At 38.1% G+C, this 10,748-nt stretch overlaps 1 protein-coding gene across 1 annotated transcript in view; it reads left to right on the top strand.

Moving 5' to 3' along the window:
- MYCT1 (MYC target 1) overlaps positions 1 to 10,218 on the top strand; it is a 15,585-nt gene extending 5,367 nt beyond the window's left edge. The window contains exon 2 of the mRNA XM_007101738.3: positions 9,415 to 10,218. Coding sequence (XP_007101800.1) covers positions 9,415 to 9,926 — 512 coding nt within the window. The 3' untranslated portion in view covers positions 9,927 to 10,218. The remainder of the gene's footprint in view (positions 1 to 9,414) is intronic.
- The last annotated feature ends 530 nt before the right edge of the window (positions 10,219 to 10,748 follow it).

Raw genomic sequence — 10,748 nt, 5'->3', positions numbered from 1 at the left:
CCCTGACCGGGGCACGAACCCGTGTCCCCTGCATCGGCAGGCGGACTCTCAACCACTGCGCCACCAGGGAAGCCCTTCAGGGAAGCCCTTTAATTTCCATTTTTAAAACTCTTGTACATTTCATATTAACAGCCTTCTAATTACTTCCTTTATATCAGTTACCTAGGAAGTTTGAATAACAAATGCTTTTCTTTAAAACTGCTGTATCTCAGTTCCATAGAGAGAAGTTTGAAGATTCATCTCTCACTGAACTCCATGCTCAGAGACTATGATTCAGTAGGTATGGAGCAGAGCCTAGAAGAATGTATTTTTTGATAGGTTCCTGACTTTAGAACTTCTGCATCTACATTAATGAGAGAAATTTGCCTATAGTAGTCTTTTCTTATAATAGCCTTGTCAGGTTTTGGTATCAATGTTATGCAGGTTTCCTAAAACAGGGTAGGAATTGTTTTCTATTATCTGGAAACATTTGTGTAAGAGTGGCATTGTTCATTGTTTAAATGTTTGAAAAAATTCACCAGTGTAATTATTGGTAGTATTTTTAATAGGAAGGTTTTAAATGAAAAGTCAATTTGTTTAACGATATTGGACTACTCAGATATTCTACTGCTTCTTTGATTGCTTTTAGGGCAGGAATCGTATTTTCTTGGAATTTGCACGTGTAAAGTAAATTTCTAAATGTGTTAACTTAAAGTTGTTCGTGGTCTTCTCTCATATGTTTTTCTAAAATTTATTATGAAAGTGTTCAAATATACAGAAAAATTTGAAGACTTTTACAGGGAATATCCATATACCTACCGCCTGGATTCTACTATTAACATTTTTATAATATTCATTCTATCTACCAATCTATTAGTTTATATTTCCAAGTAAATTGCAGATATCAGTACACTTCCCCCTAATTAATTCAGCATGTATATTATGAACAGGAATTCAATATTTTTAAGTTTTTTTTTCTTTTTAAGGTCAAATGTACATACAATAAAATGTGTAAAATGATCAAACATGAAGTGCACAGATCATAACTGAACATTTGCTGAATTTTGACAAATACATACACACCTGAGTAACCCAAACCCCGATCAAGATACAGAACATTGGGCTTCCCTGGTGGCGCAGTGGTTGAGAGTCCAACCTTCCGATGCAGGGGACACGGGTTCGTGCCCCGGTCCGGGAAGATCCCACATGCCGCGGAGCGGCTGGGCCCGTGAGCCATGTGCGTCCGGCCCGCTGAGCCTGTGCGTCCGGAGCCTGTGTTCCACAACGGGAGAGGCCACAACAGTGAGAGGCTCACGTACTGCAAAAACAAACAAACAAACAAACAAACAAAAAACGATACAGAACATTATCTCCAACCCAAAAGTTCCCTAATGACACTTCCTAGTCAATCCCTGTCTACATCATCCCCAGAGGAAACCACTCATATGTATTTATTGAAAAAAAACCTACGTATAAGTGGACCTGTGCAGTTCAAACCTGTGTTGTTCAAGGGTCAACTGTGTTTCTATCTTTGTGAGGTCTAATTTTTTTCCTATTTGCTATTACTCTTAGGGAATAGCTCTTTGGAAGCCCAACTCAGAGTCTAGAATATTTCCCAGAGTCTATCCTCCTTGGTATCACCTGAAATCCAGTCTTTGTTTTCTAAGCCTACTGAGATTGCACAGAGTTCTACTCAGATTTTTTGCCTCTTTTGCCTCTCTTTTCAGATTACGGTATGAGAAATTTTCTTTTCTCTTGGAATTTGCTCCCTCAAGTTAGCAGTTTGGGTAGGTCTCTGATGGCTTCAACCAGATTTCAAAAAATATTTTTGATTTGTATTTTATAATTGGTCCCAGTGGTTTGATACATGTTAGTTTATCACACACGGAAAGTGATGGTCTACCCTGTTTCTTCTGAACATAATTTAACTTACCTTCTACTCTAACAATACTGTTGACTAATTATATTCAGAGTATGACTTATGCCTTGTGGTTTTGGTCAAAACTACTTCCAAATCTCCCAGATTTTTCCTTACTTGTCCTACAATTGAGTCTAGTTTCCAGTAATCCAGAAAGAAAGAAAATCAAGGGTGGCAGTTAGGCACCAGAAGTGGGACAGGATGAAATGTAAATAGGGCGGTCAGGGTAAGGCTTAATGAGAAGGTGGCATGTGAGCAAAGACCTGAAGTCACCCTTGTAGATGGCTGATAAAAGAGTTTCAGGAATAGGTTACCACAAGCACAAGGCCCTAAACTGGGAGCACATAAGGAATGGCAAACAGGGCAGTGTGGATGGAGCTGAATGAGCCAGGGGAAGGGTAGTGATGAGCACAGATAATTGAGAACAGATCAAGTTGGAGCTTTAAGGCCATTTGGGAGAGTTTACATTTACTCTGGGAGAAGTGAAGGGTTTAGGACAGAAAAGTGATGTGACTTGACTAATACTTTCAAAGGTTCACTCTGGCTACTGTATTGAGAATCGAGCAAGGAGCGAAGCAGGAACCAGGTAAAGCCTATAGGAATAGTCCAGGTCACAGGTGACGCTGACCCGGGTCAGGGAGGTAGCAGAGCAGATAATGAGAAGTTGAATTGTGGATATATTCTGAAAACAGACCCAATAGGATTTTCCGGGAGATGAGATACACATAGGAAATACTTCTTCTTTGTTTCAATTATTGTAATTAAAAGTTTTCTGATCCTTAAATATAATTCTTCCTAAAAACGATTTTTGCTGGTCTTATTGTCTGAACCATCCTCCTATATACTCTAGGGTACCAAGAACAGCATAACCTACTTCAGTGATAGCGAAGCTTAATGATTCTTATAATTGGAAAAGATTTTGTGAATTGATCAATGTTCTGTTGTCAATGATAAAATCACTTTTCAGATATCAGAACGATTCAACTCAAGGCCACTAGATGGTGATCTCTACTAAATTTTGACACTAATGGACAGAATTCTAGGCATGGGTAAGATTTATTGAAAACCAGATTCAATATTAGAATCTTAGAATTGGAAGTGACTATAGTGACCATTATCATTAGGCCAGGAAGGGTCAAATGACTTGGGAAAGTTATACAACCATTAGTAATAATAGCTGTCATTTATTGAGGACTTATGTGCCAAGCCCTTGGTGGTTGTATAGACACAGGTTACAAAATAGGATAACAACACTCCATTTATATACTATGCCCTGCTAATGTTAGAGTTTGTTCCTTTTTTCCTTCAAAGGGAGATCTACCTTTTCTAAGGCAATCATTTGGTCTTTTTAGTTGCATTATATTGTAATTACATGAAGTAAAATTATTTCCCTTTGATTCTACATTTTAAAAGTTTCTATTTTCATTTTTTTCTTGAAATGAACCTTATGCTACTTTTCTCTATAGATTAACATTTTGGAATATTTTATTTGTCAGAAGAGACCGTGGTAGAGAGGCTCAAAGGGCATATACACTGAGACCATGTGTAGAAACGCTTGTAAACTTTAAATCGAAATAGTCGAAATAAAGTAAATATGTCTCTTTAATCTTATCTATTATACCTGCTTATATCCTGAGATACTTAGAATCTTCCATCAGACCCTAGTGGTTACATTGGTTTATACACACAAGCAAGGACATGTACTTTGCAAACTTGAGTATTTGTCTTTTCACTTTATGTCATACCTGAGTGAAAGCCCCCCTGACTAGTGCTAGTTGTCAATATTTAATTATTAAAATAAATTGTGTTAGTTCTACAACATAAACCTTAGACTCTGTTTCAATATCAATAAAATTAGGAGATTGTGGGACTTCCCCGGCGGTCCAGTGGTTAAGACCCCACGCTTCCACTGCAGGGGGCACGGGTTCGATCCCTGGTGGGGGAACTAATATCCTGCCCACCGTTCAGTGCAGCCAAAAAAAAAAGTAAGAAATAAAAAATAAAATTAGGAGTGTGAGCTGAAACATTTTAAAGAGTTTGTTTTAATTGAAACCTTGTATCCCTGATTCTATATCTGAAGTTGTTGATATTTAAAATTCTCCAGTGGAGGCTGTTGATTTAGGGAAGTATAACTGTAGAATACATAATACTGCCTTACCATATTTTCCCCAAGTACCTCTGTCCGTAACAGGCTACTAAATCTGGTCCGTAACAGGCTACTAAATCTGGTATTAAATTGATACAATTTTTATGCATTTTCACTTTCATTTTAGATTAATATTTTCTTAGAACACACCAAAGAAATAAAGCATTTCCCTAACTGGGTTGTTTGACAGTTAAGTGATATAGTACACTTAAAATAGTGCCCAAGACCTATAAATTAAATTAATCAAATTAGAAATGCATATTACTGTTTACTACAATAATAAAATAAAAATAGGTTTGCATTTTATAAACTATATTCCTCCAAACATCAAAATTTTCTTAATCATAGTTTTAGTGAAACCTTTCTAGCTTGGAATAATAGCAGTTCAAATTTAAAAGGAGCTTACGGTTTACCAATGAAGTGTCTACCTAATGCATTATTTTCCTACTCAAAGGTATAATAACATTAAGATGGATCATAACATATCTTTCATTCATCGATTCTAAGTAGGAAGACAGAATACCTGAGCGAGTTTCTTCATATTCTTTGATTAAAATATTTCTCACGGTAATCAACTCATGGAATCTCTGGAGCATAAACTAATGAATAAACTCTTTCAGGGACAACTGATGACAATGTACAGTAGTAAATTATTCAAATTATGTGCAGTATGCCACACGGAAACAAAGATTGCCAAAAACTCACGGAAATAAGGTAAAATTAGGTATTTTTCTTAACCAAAGAACCAAATTTAGCAAAATGCCTGGACTCACGTACTTACTTGGAAAGAAGACAAAGGACTGGGTTTTATGAAGCATTTGAGTAGTTCATGATTTTTATTTAGCTCTTTTCTAAGAGCAACTAAAACATTTTTTTCAGTGAAATCCAGAATTTAGGAGGCCATTATAAGCAACACAAAACTTAAAGGAACTTTATAATGATTATACTAATAATTAAAATTTGATCCAGCAAATCTATTCTCTGATAAACTATTATGGCATAAAATGGCAAAGACAAGTAAGTATAATAAAGTAAGCAGATGCTAAGAGTTCTAAAACATAATTTAATCTGATTATTAAATTACTGCTAGAAGGGCTTCCCTGGTGGCGCAGTGGTTGAGAGTCCGCCTGCCGATGCAGGGGACGCGGGTTCGTGCCCCGGTCCGGGAGGATCCCACATGCCGCGGAGCGGCTGGGCCCGTGAGCCGTGGCCGCTGAGCCTGCGCGTCCGGAGCCTGTGCTCTGCAACGGGAAAGGCCACGGCAGTGAGAGGCCCGCGTACCACAAAAAAAAAAAAAAAAAAAAATTACTGCTAGAAAATAACATTATCATTTACATCATGGGAGCGAGAGCATCTAAGCCTCAGTTTATCACCACTACCCGCCTCAAGGTCTTATTTCTAGGACATTAGGTGCTATGATACTTCGGAATAATTTTTACATTCTTTTCACTTTGGGTCTCTCATGACCAGGTTCTTTCCTATTCTTACTACAACTTCCCAGATTAAGCCATTATTACTGCATGTTTGAATCATTGCTGCACTATCCTCCCTGTTTCTCTGCTTTCAGTCTACCACAGATATCACTACCTGCTCCATCTTCATCCTTCCTAATGGGTAATTTTGCTCAAGCCTCTTCTTTGTCCACAGTGGAGAGGCTGAACTTCTTGGAGAAGTACTCATGGTCTTCCATCATCTGACCCCCAACTTATTGCAGGTAAAGTGGCCAATGACCCACTCATTGCCACATCTAAAGGACATTTTTCTTATTTTAAGTCTTCTAGAATGTTAACTCTACTAGGGCTGAGACTTTATTTTCTTCCCTGCTGTCTCTGTACTTAGCAGTACTTGGTATCTAATGGGTTCTTTATGTGTTAACAAATGAAGAGTAAATACCTCTGGGGCATCTGGTTGCTAATCAGTACTACCTAAAATTCTCTCCTCACTTTGATTCAGAGCTAGTAATCTCTCTTGTCTCTGTGGACCACCCTAATTAGCCCTTCTTTGTTTCCCTGGTGTTGACTTCCACCACCGGTTAAATTCTGGTTTTCCTGGAAGTTTGTTCTCAACTCGCTTCTATAAACATATTCCTTTTCTTTGGTAGAAGTGCTTTCCGTGGATGGTTGAACTCTTGTAGCATGAAGATTCCCAGTTTTGCTTCTCTTTAAGCTCCATATTAATTTAACCCTGAATTCCAAATATATATCCCAGGGACACACAAATTCAACATCTTCCTAATATCAGCTTCAGCCCCAGTTCTACATTCTCACATTTCTTCCCTGTTTGGATGAATGATACTAGTATCCACCTATCCACCCTCACCTGCCCACACCAGAACCTGGGAATCATTCTAGATTCATCCTTTCCTCAGTGTAGCAAAGCGTGGTTTTTTTACTGGTTGACTGTGTGTGTGTGTGTGTGTGTGTGTGTGTGTGTGTGTGCATGTATGTGTGTGTTTGGTTGGTTTTTACTGGTTGGTTTTTATTTTTAGAAGATGAAGGTGGGGAGGGATTGTATGTCCTTTGTTTTAAATTTTCTTTTGTTTTGAAGGATCCCCAAGTTTCCCCTCAATCTTGCCTCTTTTCTCCTTCATTGTGTCTTTCCCCAAAAGCACCTATCCTTTTCTTTCTTTCTTTTTTTAAACAGCTTTATTGAGATATATTTCACAGACTATGTAATTCACTCAAAGTAGACAATTAAATGTTTTTTTAAATAGTTACAGAGTTGTGTGACCACCACCACAATCTGATTTAAGAACATTTTGTCCTTCAAAAAGAAACCTGTCCCCATTGGAGGCCCCTCCCATTGCCTTCTATCTCACCCCCTTGCCCTAGACCATCACTAAGCTACTCTCCGTCTATATAGTTTGTGTGTGTTCTGGACATTTCATGTAAATAGAATATAAAATATGTGATCTTTTGTGCTTGGATTCTTTTCTTCCTTACAGGAAGATTACTTTCCAAAACTGCCCCTTCCCATACCTATATTCACTTGTAAGTCTGTTTCCTATAGCCAGCGTGCTCATGGACCAGTTCACCTTTTTTTTTTTTTTTTTTTGCGGTACGCGGGCCTCTCACTGTTGTGGCCTCTCCCGTTGCGGAGCACAGGCTCCGGACGCACAGGCTCAGCGGCCATGGCTCACAGGCCCAGCCGCTCCGCGGCATGTGGGATCCTCCCGGACCGGGGCACGAACCCGCGTCCCCTGCATCGGCAGGCGGACTCTCAACCACTGCGCCACCAGGGAAGTCCCCCACTGTTTATTTTTTAGGTAAATTGAAGTTTGATTTTTTTTTTCTGTCTTCTAATTATGCTGAAGGCATGGTTTTCTATATTTTTATTTGGTCATCTTGTTTTTCTCTATTGTTTTTTAGAAGAAACTTTGGAAAATTCTGATTTACATGGTTTCACTGCCTTGGCAGCCCAGATTTTCTATAATCCCTTTTTTAGGTTCCAAATTTTGGGGCACTGATAAGTACAAGTTAATGTGGAATTTTACTGTATTATCAATAAGGCTAATTTTAGGTTCTGACTGTGTTTATTGCTTTTTCCAGAGAAAGCCTAACTCTGTGAAATCCCAGTCTCAAGAGATTGCACTTTAAGGCTATGACAATATTATTTTGATGAGAGACATTTTTGAAGAACAATACTGGGTCTAGAAGATCTGTCATAAATCATCTTGTATTTCAGAAGTCATCTTCTTAGTATAAAGAATTTATTGCTTAGATTTGACATAAATAGTTGTTTTAGAGGATTTTGATATAAGCATTTGTGATAATTGTGAAAATAGGACATAACAAATATAGTCTTACCATGGGAGATAAATGTGACAATATAAGGTGGAAAGACACTAAAATATATCCAAAAATTAAGGAGCAATGATTATTCTTTTGTATTTGTTAATATTGGTTTGTTTTGTTATTTCTGCATCATAGATTTTGTATATACCATCATAGATTACAACAATAAACTGGAGAGAACTTTGGCAAGCATAAAATCTAACCCCTTCATTTGAAGAAAGTAATAAAATAAGTGAGTCTAAATAAATTTTATAAAAATCACACAGTATGTTAGGAATAGAGCTGAGTTTGGCACCCTAAATCAGTTATCTTTTGCTGTGTAACAATCCACCCCAAAACATAGTGACTTAAAACAGCCATTTACTTAGCTCACAATTCTTTGGGCTGGCAACTTGGGCTGGGGTCAGCTTGATGGATCTTCTGCTGGTCTTCTTTCATGGACCGCACTCAGTTGTTGGGTTGACTGTATTTAAAATTCAATGCATACTGAGTTTTCCAAGCAGAAATTTTAAAATTATATCCAGGTATCAGGAAAAATATGTTGAAATACACAGAATTTGAGAGAGAAAAACAGGCTTTGGGATAGTGGGAAAATCAACATGGCTTGTGGGTTAGATCATGGGGTAGAGGGTCGGTAACTGTGGTGGGTGATAAGGCCAGAAGGGTCTTCTATTATCCAGCATGTCTTTCGATTCAATGCAGGGTCTCTGCTACCCAGTTTTTTTCAATAATATGTTTTTAGTTCACAAGAAGAAGCGATAAGGTAGAATTTCCATTTGGGAATGGCATATTTCCCCTCCTCGCAACAGGAAATCTGGACAAATACAAGTTCTGTGAGTTGGAGGATACTGGCGTTATAGCAGAGATTCCATGGGGATTCAGGGGACAGGAATTTCATGATCACAAGGGCATGATAACAGCATGAGCCAGTTGGGAACCAAGAAAGAGCTCAGTAGTCTGCATAGGTCATGTCGTCAATGAGTCAAAGATATAGGTCACAGTCCAGGAGTTCTGGAAATATGACATAAATCAGTCAGCCCCCCAGGTGGTTCTAGCCCAGCACTTCCTGTCTCAGAATGAGAACAGGAAGTGAGGCATCAGGCAGCCTGCAGGTGGAAGACATTGGTGGTGATGATGAAAGCAGACAGAGGAAAAGGCAAAGTCAATGTGACTATGAAATTTTTTTATCAATTTTTGGCACATTAGTTGCTACTGTAACTCTAAAGGAAATAATCTCTGGACTATATTTGCAACTCCATAAAATTTATGAGCTAAAGAACAGCCTTTTTAAAAAAATGAGACCTTTTAATTACTAATTTCTTAAAGATAATAGAATAGCATAAGCAATATGGAACGCTACAGTTAAAAAAATCTCATTTTGTATCCTTTATTCTTTTGCTTTGATAAATGGAAGCATATCAGCTTCATTTATTCATATCCACCCAGCACCATCTTCTATCTCCCAAATCCAAAATCGAAGTTAATCATGTAATCCGTAGTAACCATTTGTATTTTGCCTGTGTATTTAGTTGGACACCTATTTACAAAGCAAATTGCCTTTGTTTTCTTTGTTTCAGAGGGTGTTATAATGTCCTTCACAGTGTCCATGGCAACTGTACTTGTACTTGGAGGATTTATTTGGGCTTTGTTTGTTTGTTTCTCTCGAAGAAGAGCCAGTGCCCCCATCTCACAGTGGAGTTCAAGCCGGAGATCTAGATCTTCTTACACCCATGGCCTCAACAGAACTGGATTTTACCGCCACAGTGGCTGTGAACGTCGAAGCAACCTCAGCCTGGCGAGCCTCACTTTCCAGCGCCAAGCTTCCCTGGAACAAGCCAATTCCTTTCCAAGAAAATCAAGCTTCAGGGGCTCAACTTTCCATCCGTTTCTGCAAAGTCCACCACTTCCTGTGGAAACTGAGAGTCAGCTGGTGACTTTCCCTTCATCCAATACCTCCTCCACCATCAACACTTCCCACAGTCTGGGCCGTCCTGATTTCCACTGGTCCAATAACAGTCTCCGGATTGGCCTTTCAACACCAGCCCCCCCTGCCTATGAGTCAATCATAAAGGCTTTCCCGGATTCCTGAGTAGGGTGCTTTTGTTTCTGTTTCTCTCTTTTCTTGTCTTTTATGGAAAGGAAATCACAAATAGGCTAAACAGAATTTTGAGGACATGGCCCAAATGCCTAATGAGTTTCTAACCTGAAACGAGCACACACAAGGTGGACATTACAATGTAAAACACATTTTCTTTGAACACATCTTTTTTCTTTGTCTCACAAAAGAATAATATTTTTCCAAATAGTTGTATATTTATGTATTTTGTCTTCGATGTGAGAGTTTTTAAAGATAGTGATTCTTACCTAAGAATCAGCTGGATACAGTATATATATTTTAGACTAAAATAAAAACTTTAGATATTTGTGGTTTACAATCCTCATCTGCTGTCCAGTGTGACTATAAAGGGGAAAAAATCACTTAAAAGTGTATAACTTTTTTAAAAAAATTTCTATCCTAAGGAATTTTAATTTAATTTTCTTTAGAAAGACAAGTGAACCACATTACCATCTTGGATTTTTAATGGATTATATGGACACAAGATGACAGAACACAGGAGATTCTAAAGTTCCTTGATTCCACTCATTTATGAGAAATGAGGGAATCAAGCAAAGGAAGCTGACCTCAGTGGGTGTTGCAGAATACTATAATAATTCTGACACTTATTTTTCCCCCAGACTCCTTTTGTGCTTTCCCCAAGAACAGTTATCCACATCATTGAGGCAAAATCCTCGTTTTTCCTCACACGGTGATTTAACATTTCTTTACTGTTGTGGTTATATTGTTATAAAAACAACAGCAGCAAATCCAATTCATTTGATCTAAAAACAAATTTTAATACTGAGCTTACAT

Source organism: Physeter macrocephalus, chromosome 10 (genome assembly GCF_002837175.3).
Source record: "Physeter macrocephalus isolate SW-GA chromosome 10, ASM283717v5, whole genome shotgun sequence".
Classification (NCBI taxonomy): domain Eukaryota; kingdom Metazoa; phylum Chordata; class Mammalia; order Artiodactyla; family Physeteridae; genus Physeter; species Physeter macrocephalus.
The sequence above is the reverse complement of the archived record's forward strand: the minus strand, read 5'-3'. Positions and strand labels throughout refer to the sequence as shown.